This window comes from Nannospalax galili, unplaced genomic scaffold (genome assembly GCF_000622305.1).
Source record: "Nannospalax galili isolate Female #2095 unplaced genomic scaffold, S.galili_v1.0 scaffold117, whole genome shotgun sequence".
Classification (NCBI taxonomy): Eukaryota; Metazoa; Chordata; class Mammalia; order Rodentia; family Spalacidae; genus Nannospalax; species Nannospalax galili.
Genome location: NW_008341422.1, coordinates 1,415,233 through 1,433,914, shown reverse-complemented (window position 1 = coordinate 1,433,914; position 18,682 = coordinate 1,415,233). Strand labels below are relative to the sequence as shown.

General features: G+C 38.7%; 2 protein-coding genes across 4 annotated transcripts in view; both read left to right on the top strand.

Moving 5' to 3' along the window:
* The window catches only part of Bnip2 (BCL2 interacting protein 2), a 24,863-nt gene extending 9,360 nt beyond the window's left edge, over positions 1-15,503 (top strand). The window contains exons 5-11 of one of the 3 annotated variants that reach the window (XM_008836875.3): positions 1,024-1,200; positions 3,328-3,430; positions 4,490-4,621; positions 6,075-6,161; positions 6,272-6,370; positions 7,078-7,113; positions 10,114-15,503. In XM_008836875.3, the coding sequence (XP_008835097.1) occupies positions 1,024-1,200; positions 3,328-3,430; positions 4,490-4,621; positions 6,075-6,161; positions 6,272-6,370; positions 7,078-7,113; positions 10,114-10,165 (686 nt within the window). In that variant the 3' untranslated portion in view covers positions 10,166-15,503. Of the gene's footprint in view, positions 1-1,023; positions 1,201-3,327; positions 3,431-4,489; positions 4,622-6,074; positions 6,162-6,271; positions 6,375-7,077; positions 7,114-10,113 lie in introns of all 3 variants that reach the window. The other 2 variants (XM_029565272.1, XM_008836876.3) reach the window with 2 other exon arrangements.
* An 810-nt stretch (positions 15,504-16,313) lies between these two features.
* Positions 16,314-18,682, top strand: part of Gtf2a2 (general transcription factor IIA subunit 2) — a 13,534-nt gene continuing 11,165 nt past the window's right edge. Inside the window, exon 1 of the mRNA XM_008836874.2 lies at positions 16,314-16,436. The gene's annotated coding sequence lies outside the window, so the exon portion shown is untranslated. The remainder of the gene's footprint in view (positions 16,437-18,682) is intronic.

Below are 18,682 nucleotides of genomic sequence, written 5' to 3'. Positions count from 1 at the left end.
ATAGGAAAGAGTGATGTGCTGTAGTTCTTGTTGTTTTTTCTTCCCTGTTTTACTGGTTCAGTAAGCAATCCAGTAAGAAGCAATATTTTATAAAGATACTGAAATAGTTTTCTGCCTGTGTGTTTTGTCTCTTCTTTCTTTAATGCTGCTGTAGTCATTTCCTGGAAGGATATTTTCCGTTAACAGCTTTGTCTTGGAAACAACTAACATGCAGTAGGTTTCCCCTTCCCCCATCTTTTGGTAAGGACTATCATACTAAAATTTTGAAAATCATTACTTCATTAAAATCAGCTAACTGCAGTCTGCAAGCATAAATTAAACCTAATCATCGGTGCTTTGGCTAGTGTTCATTCAAAGAAATTTTTGCATGTGTTCTTACAAAATAAGTACATTTCTGCTTTATGAAACTGATCAAAAGAAAAATGATCACTGAATAGTTAACCACTTTCTATCTTGTATTATAGTGTTTTAGAATTCATTTTTACACTTAAAAAAAAATGACTCTCAGATAGTCACTTAAAGTAACTTATACTAGGAACTGTCACAGACACTGTTACCATCAATAATCTGTGAAAGCATTGTAGGGCCAATGTAAGATTTTGATGGCTCTGTAAATTGTCTTTCCTAAGTCTATTGAGAGACAATGCACTGTAATTCAGTGCTTTGTTGAACTGGGCAATACAAAGTTTTAGTAAACTGATTTCCAGAGACAGAAATTGGCCTTAAGTAAGAGCAAGCCTTTTGTGTTACGGAAGAAATTAAAATTCTGCAGGTGGTATAATAAAATTCTCTGTACATAGTTGGATGTGGTGGCATATACCTGGACTGCCAGTTACTGGAGATACTGAGGCAGAAGGACCACTTGAGCCCAGGAAACTAAGGCCAACCTGGGTAGCATAGCAAGATACCAACTTGGGGGAGGAACCAAAAAAACCTGAATAATCTAGATAGAAAAGTGGTTAACATATTATTTTGACTTTTATTATATAAATAACAATTTGTGATTCAAAAACCTTTCAACAGATGATCTTCCAAAACCTAAAACTACTGAAGTAATTAGGAAGGGCTCAATTACTGAATACACAGCAGCAGAAGAAAAAGAAGATGGGCGCCGGTGGCGGATGTTTAGGATTGGCGAGCAGGACCACAGGGTTGATATGAAAGCCATTGAGCCCTACAAAAAAGTTATTAGCCACGGAGGTAAGAGTTATAGGAGAGGCTTTGGGTTGTTGTTGTTGTTGTTGTTGTAATGTGTGTAAGTGTTTTGCCTGCATGTATGTAAATGCACTACAAGTATGCAGTGCCTGCCGAGGGCATAAAGAGATCAGATCCTGGAGTCAGTTGTCAGCCACCATGTGGGTGCTGGAAACAAAACACAGGTCCTTTGCAAGAGCAGCCTGTGCTCTAGAACCCCTGAGCCATTTCTCCAGTTCCACTTTGGGTTTTTTAGATGTACTATCTGAAATTTGTGATTTCAGAAAATGTAACTAGAGATAGTACATTATTTTGAAAGAATAATAAAATTTTATCATATCATTTTAGGATTATAAAAGCTTTGAAGTAAAAGGATAAAGGACATTTAAGAATTATTTATATGTACTGTGAGTTAAAGCACTGCAGTTTGCATTGAAAAATATCTTAGCTTTTCTTCCCCCCTTTGTATGCATTTGTAATTTATATGTGGCAAAGTGTTCTCATCTTAAGTATGTTGAGTTTCAACAAATGTAAACCTTTGTGTACATATATACATACATATGTGAACCACACTCATATAGAACATTTTCATTTCCCAGGAAACTGATGCATCTTTCCAATAAATTCTCTCCAGTAACCACTGTTGATAATCTATTCCCATGATCATCTTTACCTCTTAAGGAATTGCGTGTGACTAGAATCATAATGTATGACGCCTGTATACTTCTTGTTGTTCATCATAGTTTTGAGATTCACCAATGTTGTGTGAATAGATTACTCCCTTTATTGCTGAGTAGATGCCTAAATAAACTGTTGCCTAAATAAACTACATTTGTCTATCCATTTGCAGTTTATTGGGCATCTGAGTTGTTTCCAGTTTGGTTTATGAATAAAACGGCTGCACCATTGATGCACAAATCTTTTTGAGTGTCAGTAGACTTAAAACTAAATCTCTTCTTCTGGAACAAATCATCTAGCCTCAGTAGAGAGCTAGTTTATTACATGTTTATGGAGTCCCTTTTACTTATGAGATACACAGTTTTTCATTCCCGTCGGAGATTTACAAGTCAGTAAGCAAACTGTGAAAGTACAAGTTGTAAACTCTATTAGTCTGACTGTACCATATCTAGAAGTTGTTCTAGATACCGGGCAAATAGTATCAGGATGTTAGTGGTAGTTGAATGCAGCTCACTGTAGAATGTTTCACATTTGTTTAAATCCTAATACCAGCCAAATGGGCAGGTAGTTGGAGCAGATTAATTTTTTTCTTTCTCACATGGAATCATTTCCACTTAATTTGCTTTGCCAAAAGCATTCCCTCAGTTATTTCTACAGTCTTCATTCATCTGAAAGCAAATCACATGAATATTTGCAGTTACATTCTTGTGCCTAATTTATTCTTACTCATAAAGCAGAGTGCTCTAGATCAGGAAGTCCGTGAACATACATTAATTCAGCTGATTCATAGAAATTGAGTTCGGAATTGCCTTATGGTTCAAACCTAATGTCCTTCAGAAATGGCACTTTATTTTCCTTGGGGGAAGATAATTGTGGCATCTTGCCAGGTGGAATTATCACATTTAATATGTTTTGTGACTAGGTTCAGGAAGCTAGTAAAAGTGCTAGTGCTTTTCATGTCCAGATCCTTTCAGTTCATGTTTATAAACAGCGCAAATGACTGAAGCAAAATGCCGTACTGAAGTCAACTTAATGTATAAAGATTGCAGTTGAAACCCATTTTTATACTGTTTTCTTCACCAATAATTATGTCAGAGATGTCACGTTTTCTTAGGTTTAGTACCCTAAACTGGCTACATATAAGCTGCCTCAGAATGTTTTATTTCAGATGTCCTCTAAAAAATGTTCAGAGTAAAGACTGGAAAGATGACTCAGAGGTAAGAACACTTCCTGCTCTTGCAGAAGACCTGAGTTCAATTCCCAAAACCCATATGGGGTAGCCTACAACCCTACCTATAACTCCTGCTCTAGGGGATACCTTTAGCCCCCATGGACAAGTGCACTCATATGCACTACCCACACATAGACATATACAAGCACATAACAAAAAAATAATAATTAATAGATCTTCAGAGGAAAATCATGTTATAATTTTACCATCCATTTCTTTTTCAGGCTATTATGGGGATGGTTTAAATGCTATTGTTGTATTTGCTGTCTGTTTTATGCCTGAAAGTGGTCAGCCTAACTACAGATACCTGATGGACAATCTCTTTAAGTAAGTATGCCTTAACAAAAAAGGTTTGAGCAGAATTCCAAACTAATTAGACCCCTAGTTTAAGCAAGTGAATTAAAGCTTTGTAAAACTTAGAAGCCAGCTGGGTGTGCATGGTGGCGCATGCCTTTAATCCCACCACTTGGGAGGCAGAGGCAGGCGGATCTCTGTGAGTTCAAAGCCAGCCTGGTCTACATAGTGAGTTCTAGGATAGCTGGGGCTGCAGGGAGACCCTGTCTCTAAAGACCAAAAAAAAAATAGAAGCCAGGTGTGGTAGCACAGGCCTCTGATGCAGGTATTCAGGAGGCTGAAGCAGAAGCTTAAACTATATACAGATCAGGTTTAAGACTAGCCTGGGCAACTTAAAAATAAAAAGCCAAAAGGGGTCTGGAAAAAGTTCAGTGACAGAGCACTTGCCTGGGGTACACAAACCCAACAATGTAGCAACAACAACATTTACAAATAATCCGAGTTCTGAATCTTTAAGTCCTTATTCTTTGGCATTATGAATCTATTTTCCAACCCAGCAGAAAAAAATTTCATTTTAAAATTAGTACATTTCAGATTATCTATTCATTTCATTATTTTCAGATACGTTAAATTTTAAAAGGTGACTTGTATCTCAAAAATCCTGTTAGTAGGTCACATTTACTGCTAGAAACATTGTAGAAACTTACTCAGTGTAAGGTTTTCTTACATTGCCATGCGCATTCTTTTTCTTGGGTCAGTGCAGTTTTTTAAATCTTTATTGGGAAAAACTTCAGACAAACATAGAAGTAAAGAGCAGTGGTCAGATTGTTGTGTCAGTCACCCAGTTCAACAGTTAGCAACTTACTCCACTTCTTTCCCTTTATGTAATATTGAAAAATTCCCATATATGGTGTCATTTAATCTGTAAACATTTCACTATAATTTTCTGTTTTAAGTAATCATAATATCAGCTACTGAAGATTTACGTTTTTGATTGCGTTTACTGTAACTGGAAGAAGGGAATTGTGTTCAATTAAGAGCCTAACAGCTTTGCATAGTGATGATGGTTAAGGTGTATATTTGTTTTTATAGATACGTTATTGGCACTTTGGAACTGTTAGTAGCAGAAAACTACATGATAGTTTATTTAAACGGTGCAACAACTCGAAGAAAAATGCCCAGTCTGGGATGGCTCAGGAAGTGCTATCAACAGATTGATAGAAGGTAATGCAAACCCTCATCTGAGTGATTCTTACCGTAGCTTGATTAGATTAAAATTTATTTTCTGTTACCACTTAAAGATACTATATCCATTTCTTAAATTATGCTTGTCAATTTCTTAATGTTTTTATTCTCTAAATACAGCATTTTAGAATGTCACAAAGGAAATTAATTTGAATCTGCTTTATTAAGAGTAACTCATTCTTCAAACTGAGAAGATTGCTTTTCATTTCTCCTTATACCATTTGGAACACATTATTTTAGTAATTCATCTTAGGAAAGGATGGAGAATGTCATACATTTAAAGTTTTGTTCTGTAGCTTACCACATTTCATGTTCATGCATACATGCGTGCATGGGTATGTACATGCGTGTGTATGTACTTGTGTGTAGGTGCTCATATGGAAGCCTCAGGTCAACTAAGGTCGTTCTTCAGTGCTGTCCACCTTGTTTTTGGAACTGAGTCTCACTGAAGCCTGGGGCTCACTAGGCTAGGCTGGCAAGCTAAGGAACCCCAGGGAACTGCCTATCTCTACCCCTCACTGCTGAGATGACAAGCCCACACCACCATGCTTGACTTTCTTTACATGAGCTGTGAGGAATGAATGCCAGGTCCTTAAGCGTGCACAGTAGGTACTACCTTCTGATCCATTTCCCCAGTGTTCCTCTTTCTTAAAGACAATAACTTAACTGTAATTTTTCCTTGGAACAAACTTTAGGAGAATATTCTCTATAAGAATTAGTAGTTTATGCTAATGGGAGGAGCTTTAATTTTCCAATAGGTTTGATTTTTGCCACGGCTAAAACAGGGTAGTTTACTTGTGCCTATTAATAGATTTCCTTTCATGCATAAACATGCTGTTAGCTTTTTTGATTTAAAAAAAGACTACATATTATATGAGTATATGTGTGTATATATATAGTGTATATGTATCGATGTATATGTATAGATCTGTGTCACTTATGTTGAAATATGTATGATAAATGTTTTTATTTGATCGTTTAAAAAGAGGCCGATGATGATGATGATGATGATGATATTTGTAATACTTGTTCCTTTAGTCATCTCTGCCCCACTCTCTCCCTAGTCAGTGCTTTTTATGGTGTTGAAGAAATTGGTCCCAGTTTTTCCCCACTCTTGAAAAATGAGAGCTGTTTACTTCTATGTTCAGATTGACTTCTTCCCCTGGTAGATAGCACTGAATGCATGTGTACTAAGAGGCATTTAAAATGGGCAAAATAAGACAAAAATTTGGCCAAAAGATGTTAGGGTGATTTCACAACATAGGAAGGATGATCAGAATACAAAAATGCATTTTCTTGTCTTTAGAATGAAAATTTTTGGTGGCCTTTTTGCAATAATTTGTATAAACTTGCACATACTTATTGATGTCTTCTTATGTTACAATTTATAGAAATTTCTAAATTTTTTCTTTTTTTTCTTTTTAATCTCCAGGTTACGGAAAAACCTGAAGTCTCTCATCATTGTCCATCCCTCTTGGTTTATCCGGACACTTCTGGCTGTTACAAGACCATTTATCAGGTAGTTTTCTGAGAGCCCTGACTCTCCAAAAAGAACAAAATTCCTCATATTAAATTTGTATGTATTATAGTCATAAATACTGAAATAATCATTTTTATTTTCTTCCATAGCTCAAAATTCAGCCAAAAAATTAGATACGTCTTTAATTTGGCAGAACTAGCGGAACTTGTTCCCATGGAATATGTTGGCATACCAGAATGCATAAAACAGTATGTCTTGCTTTCTTTCTTTCTTTCTTTCTTTCTTTCTTTGTGGTCTTTGTGTTTTTATGCACAAGGAGTGGTTTTCAATATTCTTTCTTCATGTATTTTAGAACAGCTTTTTTTTTTTGTAACAAAGAAATTAGAAGCCATTTTCCCATACCTTCCCCATAAGTGGCCATTTTCTTGGGACTGTTTGAAGAACTAGGAGAAACGATTGCTGGTTTGCATCATTTTATGTGCTAAGCACTGTTAACAGTCTAAGGGACAGTTTCCCCAGTGACCAGTCCTGAACCAAACTAGTCTAGTTCTAAACTTGAACATGTTACTCTCCAAATTTGAGGAAATTTATGTTACTGAAAAAAAACCTATTGCTAGAGAACTAAAGTGTCCTTGAAAACATCACCTTCACCTGAATGTTTTCCAGTGACTAGAACCGTACTGTTGGCACTTCTGAAAAGGCTTGGCATAGGCTGTCATGAAACAGTGTCACATGCTGCTCTTCAGGAAAGTTTCTCTCTTCTGTTGCTCTCAGGTTTTAGTCTTCATTGTATCTAAACAGATTTAGTAAGTCAGTTTTCATTTTCTACATCATGTGTTAAGTATTTTGTGTTAAGTAGTTGTGCCTGCAAAATTATACTTTCAGTCCTTTTTTTTTTTTTTCTAGTTTTTGTTCTAATAACGTGCATTTACTGAAATAACTCTTCCTTACCAAGGTATGAAGAAGAAAGGCTTAAAAAGAAACAAAAAAGGTATATGCACACCTGGATTGGGTTGCATCTAGACTAGCCCATTTGCATTGCACAGACTAACTCTTCTCATCTGTTGGTTAGCTTGTAGACAAAGATAATAGCATGTGCAAATACAAATATCTCCCCAAATCCAAATGTAGGGCAAATCCCGTATATTTCCTTATGCCGACTATGACTTGGATTCACCCTGTTTCAGTACCATATCTAACACCTGTTAGGAATGGAAGTTCTTCCTCTCTTTGTCTTGGCTGAATACTGATGTGAAACCAGGGGAATGACTGAACTCTGGTCAAGACGCCAAACAGTGCTGTGATTCCCGTTACACCACACCACTTCTTTAAATCTCTGAGTTTGGCTTTTGAAGTAGACATTTTTTTCAGGAACAGTTTATTTTCTTGGGGTTGATATTTATATTTACAATGTATATATTCTTTGGCTAACCAACGTCAATTTTCTTTGTATGCTTCAATAGCCTTCTAACCAGTCAAACTGTACATGTGATAAATACCTAAAATCGGTGTACCATTTAACAGTTAAATGCTCTGCTTTCCCTTTTAAATTTAATTTTGAACACTCTGCTTTGAGCATAACAATCTAGCATCTATTAATATCTCAGCATAGAAGATGAAAGGCAAAGGAATAGAATAGTTTACCATCTTATATAGTAATTTAGGAAAGTATAGGCTTTGAGTCTAATTTGTTCCTGGTTGGTTTTTTTGTTCTTGGAGACAGTCTCACTCTGTAGCCCAGGCAGGTTCACAGTCTTCCATCTCAGTCTCCCAAGTTATGTACCACCACACCCACTTATTAATAGAGGGTTTTTTGTTTGTTTAGCTTTTAACAACTGAATTATCAAACATTTAATATAATCTTAACAATTAAGGTGAGAGATTTGTATGTATCATTTTGACCACCTAAGGAATCAGTTCTGTTGCTGCTGTATTTCTAGTTTTGGACACCCTTTGTTGGGAATCTGACATTTCTGTGGTACTTTGCAGTCTGACCCATACTAAGCCAGTGAGCCAGTGACGTGAGCAGTGATGTAGGTGATGTGGCTCCCCATTCCTCTCTAGGCAGGGCTGTGTATTTGTCTGACAAGTAGCTGAAACTTAAAATATAATCTAGAATTACTGAATATTTTGAAGCTAGCTACCTCCTAGGCTTCAAGATAAGTGGACTTTTTTGAGGAAGTGTGCTGTATAATGTACTATTTAAAAGTTCTTCGCATTTAATCAACTACCAAAGAATAATTGAGGCATCATTTTAAAAGTGAAACTCAAAACTTTTTATTCATTGCTTAAAAACTGTCACAATTATTTTATATTGGATACTCCTCCCTTGGAGCCCCTCCTGCTTTCTCAACACCTCCTTAATATTCATTCTGCTCAGAAAAGTAAATAGAAATAAGCAGGGCATGGTAGAGCATGCCTTTAATCCCAGAGCTCAGGAGGCAGAGGCAGGTGGATCTCTGTGCGTTCAAGGTCAGCCTGGTGTACATATTGAGTTCCAGGCCAACTTTGGCTCCAGGAAAAGACCAAAAAAAAAATTTTTTTTTAATAAAAATACATTATTTTTTCTTGATTTTTTTTTTCCCACTTTCATTTATGTTCTCCCTTTAATAGTATCATTACATATAGTTTTCAACACTTAATTTTTACAAAACTTTTAGCATGGAAGCATAATAAACCTTCATCAGTTTGAGAATGGTAAATTTTAATTGTTTTCAATTAAACTTAAATATAGAAACCTGTTTAAAACAAAAACTCAAAGGATACATTGGGAAGAGGGGAAGGTTTGAGGGGAGAGAAGGGAGCAGTGTGGAAGTGTGGAGAGAGGTGTGTGGGGAATGGGAAGGTGTGAGGAGAGAAGGGGGAAGTGTGGAGAGCTTCTGTAAGGCAGCGGCCCCATGATAAGCTCTGGTGTTTGGAAGGGTATAAACTGAGGATTGAAATACAGTCCTTTTAATCTTTCAATTCTTTCTAACAAGTAGCAAGTGTGACCAGGCAGTTTTCAATTGTTAAAATGTCTGAACAGAATTTAAAAATTAATATTTCAGTTACTTCTAAACAGTATTTTAAAAGATTAGCTGTATATTGTATGTCTTCACAGGAGTACATATTTAATCTTTGATGCCAACATAAAGAATATGTTTAAATGGTGTTAATGTCTTTTTACAACAGGCCAGGGCTTTTACTGGGTAATATTCAGGTGACCACAGTAGTGAATACTGAAGACCACAGTAGTGGAAACAAGTGTGAAAAGTCTCTTCTTGGTTTGTAGCAGATTGATTTAAACATCCCCACATCAGTTAAACTACTACAGACGTGGTGTAACACATTGCTGTATGTCACATTTGAAGGGTTGTCTTTAATTATTGTTTGGCAATTATGTTATCTTTTAATTCCCATGTGCCTAAATTTTGGTAGGACCTTCAGCCAACCCACCATTAATCATTCCAGTGAGGTTTTTAATACTCATTTAGATATTTCTGAATGTTGAATCAATATGTCTTCTTACTATCAAAATAAATGAAAAGGCATTGACAAAGTGTACCAGTGAGTTCCGGAGAATAGCTACCATTCTGTAAATATGCACTTTTTTTTCTGGTTTTAGGATTTTAGTTGCTCAATTGGTGGCTTTAGTGACAGTTTTCTATATCAGTTAACAAAATCTTGTGAGAGTTCCATTCTTCTTCACAGTCTTCTGAGACCCCTGCCATAGCGGAATTACAGTCATGAGCTTTTATGTGTACATGTAGATAATAAAGAATGTTCTTTGATGGAATCTTTAAACAGTGACAAGTCATTTCTTGCCAGTGTTGTGCTGCTTATAAGAATTCTCTTTCTGGTTGGGGAAATAATGTTTGATTATCTTTTTACTATGTCTGCTTCCTTTGCAAAGCTTTGGTTTTTAACAGAATAATATTCTGTGCTAAAAAACAAGTTGTTCATTTGCCAGTGTCTTTCTTGTTTTTAATTATCCATATTTTTCATTGAACAGAGTTGATCAAGAGCTTAATGGAAAACAAGAAGAACCAAAAAGTGAGCAGTGAGTTTGGCATCCAGTCCGAATAGGACGGAAGAGTGTGCTGGTGAACCGGGGCTCTGATTTGCGTTCCTAATGCATTTATTGGCTTGTGTTTTTATGTAATCTGTTACAAAATTTACTTGACTCTTTTTCCAAATGGACTTTTGTACAAGGAACTGTTCACTGCTGTATGGTTTGCAAATCTCTTGAATTTAGCCCTTTAATGGCTAAATATATAATCATTTTATACTGCTAAATAGCAGAGAACTACACTTTATATAAAGCAATTTTTGCATTTGTTTATTAAATGATGCATCTTCAGTAAAATATTTATATGCATAAGTGACAAAAGAAAGAAATAATATATATTTTTATGTTTGGGGCAATATTTTTAATGTATACCTATCTTGTGGAAAAATATGCAGGTAAATAAGACCATGATTTTGTAAAATGCATGTAGACTTTTTGTTTTTGTAAACGGTTGACTACATTTCCTGGGCAACTTATAAAACTTAAGTTGCTCTAAAGCAAGGGACAGTTAAACTGATTGTGATGAATACCCAAAGATCATGTCCATAATTTAAGTAAATTACTAGTACCGTCTCAAGTTTTTCTCTCACCGTAATGTACATTGTTTCTTAATGCGAAAGTGCAAATACAGTTGCGCTGTACTTTTTCCTCTTTAAAGACAAGTCAGAAAGCCATCTTTTTAACTAGAGATGTTGAGAAGCTAATAATTAGGGTTTGTATGTATGTATGTATATATGGAACATTTTATCTTCTGACCCAAAGTCAGAACTATTGAGAGAAAGAAAAGGAAAGAAAGAGAAAGAAAGAAAAGAAGGAAGGAAAGCAAGCTAGCTCACTCTTAAGATTTGCTCACTCATGTGAAATAAGCTGTTTGTCTGGGGTATTGTCCTCCCCGAACGCATGAGTGCTGTGTATCGCTGCAGAGTGATGAGCGTTTGTTGTCACATCTTTCTCTGGGGGACACGGGCTGCTTCCGAAGCTGCCCTCACTGTGGGCACTTTACCAGAACACTTCCACAGAAGTTATTTGGACTCAGTAATATCTGCCCTAGGCAGAGATGGTGTGCTTTCAAGCTCCTGTTGGGTCATGGTTAATGATGCTATAAATTAGGTAATTGTAAGTATTAGAGCACCATTCTACTGTGCTATTTGGGGTGACATATTTGATATATGTACGCCCTTTGTTTTGTGTGGCAAGTACCTTTACTGAACATTGCTATAAATTTTATTTAGGCTTCCAAGCAGGGTTTAATTTTATTTAGGCTTCTAAGCATGGTTTAATTACCTAAAAATCTTTCTAAAACAACAAATCCAGCTAGTATTGTTATCATGTATTTTCATGGCATACCCATACTTGGTTAACTTAATGCTCTCTATATTTGAAGGCCACCCTACCCAGCCCTTCCCATAAGCTGTTTACAAGAGTGATCTAGAGTAGCCAAATTGATACCGATGTGAGCTAAGCTTTGAAGATTATTCTCTCCTTTACTGAACACACACATGACTTCTACCATTGTCATTTTTGAGTGTTACAAAAGGGAATTTTTCTTTTCTTTTTTTTTTTTTTTTTTTTTTTTTTTTTTTTGTCCTCCTTAGTCATAAACTTGATCTAACTTAAAACCAGTTCTTGGCAAGCTGGAAGATTCCCTGAGTGAAACATTTCCCTGTAGCCTCTTTACTTGGATCCAGCAGCTCCAGCAGATCCTGTACCAATGACATTATAGTAGATTAAGCTAAAACCATTTTACTTGTGTTGGAGAAGTAAACTCAAGAGTAGCTCCTCCTCAACTTAGGATGAGGGTTGTGAGGAAAGATCATGTTGGGTTCTTGTGCATATAGAACATTTTCAGAAAGTCTCTCATCTGCCTGTCAGTATCATCTCAGAATGGGCTGAACTTCGTCAACAGTGGTTTTCTACCACATTAAGTACTTGGCTTTTAAATTTCAAAATATGGACAGTTTCAACTTTTCTAATATGCCTACTTTTTGCAAAATGTTGTTTTTCTAAATTTGTTGTTGTTTTTCTTTGACAGGGTCTCCCTAGTCCCAGCCCCACCTGGAAGTCAGTATGTGGACCAGGGTGGCCTCAGTCTCACAGAGATCACCTGCCTCTACTTCCTGAGGGCTGGATTAAAGGCTCTCGCCACCACACTCATCTTTTTTCTAAATTTTTAAAAAGTAGAGGTATCCTTTATTCTATCGGAACATTAAAATTCAGAAGGAGGGGCTAGAGAGAGGGCTCAGTGGTTAAGAGTGCTTGCTGCTCTTCTAGAGGACCCAAGTTCCCTGCACTCATGTCAGGCATCTCACACCTGCCCATATTTCAGCTCTAGGGGGTCTGACACCCTCTTTTGGCCTCCACAGAAACCTATACACATATGGCACACACAAGATAAAAATAAATCTTTAAAAATAATAAAATGGAAAAGGAACAGTCAGGTGTGGTGACATATACCTAGAACCCTAGAGTACTTGTGAGTTTGAGAGAGGAGAGTTGCAAGTTCAAGGCCCACCTGGGCTACATAGCAAGCCCTTGGCTCAAAAATCAAGAAAAAAAAAAACTTAAGGACAATGATAACACTTGATTTACAATGATAGATGGTAGATGAGAGGACACACCTGTTTTAACCTGTACTGGAATGGAATCTGGTATAGGGAAGTGCCTACAGTAATTGGGAACTGTCTTTGAGCCTTAGATGGTAACTAGTTGGCTAGAGAAAAAGCATGAAGTTGATTTGTTCTTTGTAACATTTTCCCACATCATTGTATTTTAATTTCCTTTGCTGATTGAGGTGAAAGTGCATAGGATTGTAATTTTTTATCTTTTTGCTGGGTCATGAATAAACTAGACAGGTCTAATTTATATTTCTATTACCCTCTTTGTTACACTTTGGCTCTGATTGCCCCTTTTGTATGAAAAGTTTCTCTTACAGTGTAACTTGATTCTGTGGTCTGTTTATGTTCCTGAACAAGCTTCAAGGAAAGTCCTAAATATCTGCCCTGTATTTAAGCCTTTAACCCCTGGAGGTGAGAGAGGTATTATTTTAAGTAAAGTGTAGCCAGCATAGAAAAGTGCCTTTTTTTTTTTTGGTCTTTTTGAGACAGGGTCTCTCTGTAGCCCCAGTTGTCCTGGAACTCACTATGTAGACCAGGCTGGCCTTGAACTCACAGAGATCCACCTGCCTCTGCCTCCTGAGGGCTAGAATTAAAGGTGTGCGCCACCACGCCCAGCAAAAGTGCCTCTTTAAAGACTGAATTCTTACCTAGTTACCCTGGAATGTGTCCCTCTTAAAGGAAGTACTTTGACAGCTGATGGTTTGAACTCTTGTATCAAGCAGGGAAATATGGAGCTACGTGTGATTAAAGAAGCCATAGATTGAAGAGGAAAATGCTGATAATTCTTAGAGTGAGAATCTTATTTTCCTGTTTCTCCAAGCAGAAGCCAGTCTGAACACAATGGGTTAGCAGCTAACAATGTTCCAATTAAAGAGCTGTTCCAGAGCTGTTCGCCCCTTTCACAGTTGGCAAACTAACATAGACTTCTATAATGAGCATCACTGTTTAGCTTCACCATGTTAGAAGGAAGGGGGCTGCTTCATGGAATTCTTTTAAATGACTGTATAGTATTACTATTTCGCTGTTATGTGAGTGCTCGAATTTGGAGAAGCAAGTTCATGTAGAAGTCTGTCTTCCTGATAAATTATCTCTTCACTTGATAAATCAGCACTAGAAATATATGTACTAGAACAGGCAGTTTCCTGCTATGATTGATAAAATTAGAAAGTCAGAGTGGCTTTGACCTTTTTCCCCATGTTGTAAGTAGAAAATAGTTGACACTGTTCGGTTGGATAAGAGGGAGCAATGCCCTGGATAGAGGTGGCTGCCCCATGCTACTTTGGTTTTGTACTTTTTCCCCCTATTTTACATAGATATTTCAGAAATGGATCACAAGCAAATCTCAGAAGGCTAAAATAAGAATCGACATATTTACAGGTTTAACACTGTTTTGGTGTTGAAAAGTTTACCTTTCTAGGAAACAGAAATTGTGTAGTTAGAGTTGCTAGGAGAGTCAAGAACTTCAATAGTCAACTGAGGGGGCAGTAGGGCTTTGTCACTCAGGTTCTAAGCTAAGACAAAATGACTAGGGGGGAGCCATGCACCTTCTGCTCTGCTGCGGCTAAGTAATGTAGCTTTAATGGTAACAAACAGCAGAATGGAAGCATAAAGAGTAACTCAAATTTGAATAGAGCATTTGCTGCAATTATATACAGTAGGCCTAATTTCTTGTTTACAGAACTTAATTTAAAATTCTTTAAGCCAGGTGTGGTGCCACATGCCTTTAATCCCAGCACTGGAGAGGCAGAGGCAGGTGGATCTCTGTGAGATCTAAACCAGCCTGGTCTACATAGCAAGTTCCAGGCCAGCTGGGGCTACAGGGAGGGAGACCCTGACTCAAAAAGACCAGGGGGGGGAAAGCTATGAAAAACTCATACACAGCACTTAAATCAGGCACCAGATGAAAATCAAGAGTTTGCAGGCCACGTGATGGCAGTATTCTGGAGGCTGAGATAGGAGGATTGGAAATTTGAGGCCAGCCTGGATTATTTAGCAAGTTCCAGGACAGCCAGGCCTACAGAGTAAGAGCCCTGTCGCCATGGAAAAATAATAAAAAGTCAAATTAATAAAAAAGATAGTAAGCTCTTTGCTTCGGATAGCTGCCTGACTTTATCCTGAAAGACTTCCTAGAAGTTTAAAACTTTTGCATTTGAAGTTTTTATGCATGTGCATACTCAACTTGACAGAAAGAACTTGGAAAATAACATCAGTTACTCTAGTTTTTGTTTACCTACTTCCTAAAATAGGTCTTTTTAACAGTTGCTTGTTTACTTATAGAAACCCAACTCGTAAATATTGGTAGTGTTCGGGGCTACTGGCTTGCACGGGCCATGGGGTGTTGCTCACACAGAATGCAATTCCGTTCATCAGATACTATTGTACTTTGATATGTATTTCAAAAATGTTTTCATTACCACAAGTTCACACGCTGTCATTTGGACAAAATTACCTTACAGTGACCATTTTGTTACTACTACTACAATGATGTTGAGGAGCCTAGTACTGTCCTATCACAGTGAGAAACTCAGTTTTGATGTCTGTACGTGCAGGATGTAGATGTGCTTCCAGTAAGTGAAATAGTAGAGCTGGTCATGATTTGGGAAGGAGATGTAATATTTTCTTTTACTTTAACTACTTAGGAATACAATCATTTGTATCCTGATTTGTTGCACTTATTTTTGCAACATTAATGCATATTAATAAATTAGTTGGAACATTCGTTTGTGATTCATTTTGTTACATCTTTATACCACCAACTTTTACGCTAAGTAAAGCCTTTCAACTAACGTCATTCCTCTTCCGCAGGCTGGGCGCTTCATGTTCTTTTGTGGGGTGCATTCAACATGCTTAAAATTTTAACATTATTTGAACTACAATCAGAATTTGTATTCATAATCTAGATTTATTTTAATTAGCCGGGTGTAGTGGGGCACACCTTTGATCCCAGCACTTGGGAGGCAGTGGTAGCCAGGCCAGCTGTGGCTACATAAATAATTTTTAAAATATTTTAATTAGAGATGCAAGGATAAGATTTTTGAAGGCTGAAATGAAAACAGAAAGGAGGACCCCTTTAGTTTGTAGGCCTCCTGAGCTTTTGCATTTATGTCATTCAGGCACTCAAAGGCTAACGCTGCCTTTAAAGCAGGAAGGAATTTGAGGTTCTGCAGACTCGGAATTGGTGTATCTGCTTCAATATTAGGCACAGGTTTTAAATAGCTATCCTCCCAAATTGGGAGTGCTAAAGAACGTGGCGCCGAAAGCTTGCGGGGCTCAGCTGGTGGCAGCCCCACCTATTTTGAATAGCTGGAGAAGCCCTGCTGCGATGTGGCGGAGTCACCGGGACCGGGACGCCTACGGTCCGAGGGCTCGGCGTTCCCGGAATTGGACCTCGGCACGGGTCAGTGTCCAGTGGTTCGGATACCCGGTGATAGGTCCAACGGCCGGGCGCCGCGGTGGGAGGCCCCCGCCCCTTCGCCTGCCGGTGGGCGCGGCCCGCCGGCGTCTCCTTGGAGTCACTTCCAGGTTCTGCGAGCACTTCCGGGTCGCGGGCCCAGCGCTGCGGTTTCCGCAGCTGAGGAGGTTGGGTAGTGGCTACCCTGCCGGCTCCGGCCCTACTCTACGAGCGCCGCGGCGGCCAGCGCCTTTCTTCAGGTAGGCGGCGGGGCGGGGGGCCGCGCGGGGGCTTCCCTCGGCGCCGGGTGGTCCGGGGCTACGCGGCTCTCCTCGGCCGGGCGCGGAAACCGCGACCGGCGCGTCCCGTCGAACTCCACGGTGGCGGATCGCTACTGCTACACCAACGCGTCGAACCCCCGCGGGTTGCAGGAACGCTGGGTCGCTGCGGAGACTTCCTAAGCGTCTACGGAACCCCTAGCTATTAGTGTTTACACGTCGTGGAACTTCCATGTAAAGTTCCTGTCAGCTTTGGGACCTCTGCCCATTTTAGCGCCTTCCCCTCCACAACACCGTGTATTGATTGATGCTTACCTTCAAAAGAGCAAAGGTTTTATTTAACTCCCATTATGGGTCCAGTGCTGCCCTAGGCCCAGCTCTACAGTCATTGGTGGAAAAAACAAAGCCATGCCCTCGTGGCCCTTACATTTTATTGAAAATACATAAAATAAGTACGTAGTACGTTGATAGGTAGTTGTACCTTTTTGTTTTGTTTAATTGAGCAAGGGTATGGAGAAGTTCCCGAGTGGATGCGGGAGTTACATTGGTGATCAGTTTTGGCGTTGTGGGTTAGGAGCTGTCTGAGCAAAGATGAAGAATTTTATGAGTTAGCCAGTATCAGGAAGACTATTCCAGGCAGAAAAAGTAGCCATTACAAAGGCAAGAACATGCCTGTCTTGCTCAGGGTCGGGAGAGGGTTGTGCCAGGAGGAGATGGAGAGTACCTAAGATCAGAGGGAAAGGGTAGTGAGCTCACTGTAAGGACTGGTGGAAGCGGACAGCTGGCCAGGAGTCACAACGGAAGTGGAGGGGGCAAGTGTGGAACCAAGGAAAGGGAAATCAGGACACCATTGCCGTGATCCAGATGGCTTAGGGAGGCTCAGAACGTGGTGGTGGTACTGGAGATGGTGAGACATGGTCGAATTCTGGATCCATTTGGAAGATCAAGTAGATGAGCTGTATTAAGAACTGGATGTTGTCTTTGAGGTTTGGGTGACTTTGAGAACGGCTTCAGGGGTTTGCCTAAGTCCTTAGAAGAAGCCGAAGTTACTTCAGCAGAAACACAAAAGACAAGTGGAGATTTTAAATAAGAAGTTAGTTCCAGAATTGAGAATTGCTATGAAGATATGTGAATGTAGGGATGATAGTTAAAGCCATGAGAATAAGTGTCATCACTTCATAGATGAAAGAAAATGGGCAGAGACTGTCCTGTGATTCTAAAGCGTTCAGGGAAAAGAGACTCAACCAGCAGGATGAGCCAGTGAGTCAGAGAGGAAATCCCCCAAAGTGAAGGGCCAAGCGGCGATCCTTCAACAAGATGAAGCAGTGAGCTGTGTCAGATGCTGTAGTCTGGTTAGGATCAGCTTTAGCAGTGCCATTGATGACTCCACCATCTGTTTTATTACAGTGCCAAGAGCCAAAAGCCCACATGGTGTGAGTTTAGGACGAAACAGTGAGGACAACTTTTGCTGCAGAGAGGAACAGAGAAATAGAACATAGGTGACAGGGAAGGGGATTGCAATATTTGTTATTGTTGTTGCTCTCCCCTAAAGGGAAGAGGTAACTGTGGGTTTGCTGGCTGGTGGACATGATCATACAAAGGGAAAATTTGTGGTGAGAGAAAAAAAGAGCAAATGAATTGTTAGAGCGGTATCCACACAGGAACTAGAGAGACAGAGCCCACTATGTAGGTAGAAAGATTGTATTCAACAATGACAGACCTGACAGGAAGGTGAGTATATGGATGTTGTTAGGTGGGTAGTTAGGTGAATGTGGTTGTGAGATTACGGGAATTTTCATTGCTTTAATTTCCTCAGTAAAATAGAAAACTTTGTGCTCCACTTAAATATATTTCTAATGTTTTATATTAGTTCTTTGACATACCACCGAGTTTGCTTTTTTTTTTCACTTCAACAAATACTTTTTGAATACATACTACATATATTGTTGTGGGTGGTAAATATGTATCTGAACCAGAGTTCCCTGCTTTCATGTATCAGCTCGTCCAGTGGATACAGAATAAACACGGATATGTTGCTTCAATTATTAATATGAGTGAATTAGTGAGACTCAATAGAAGAAAGGGAGGTCCTTTTTTTTACAGATTGATCATAGAAGACTTGTGATAAGTCGACCAGACTTATGATACATTTGATCAGAGATCAAAGTTAAATGAAAGAATGAACTCTGTAGGTATCTAAGAACATTTGCAGCAAAAAAAAAAAAAAA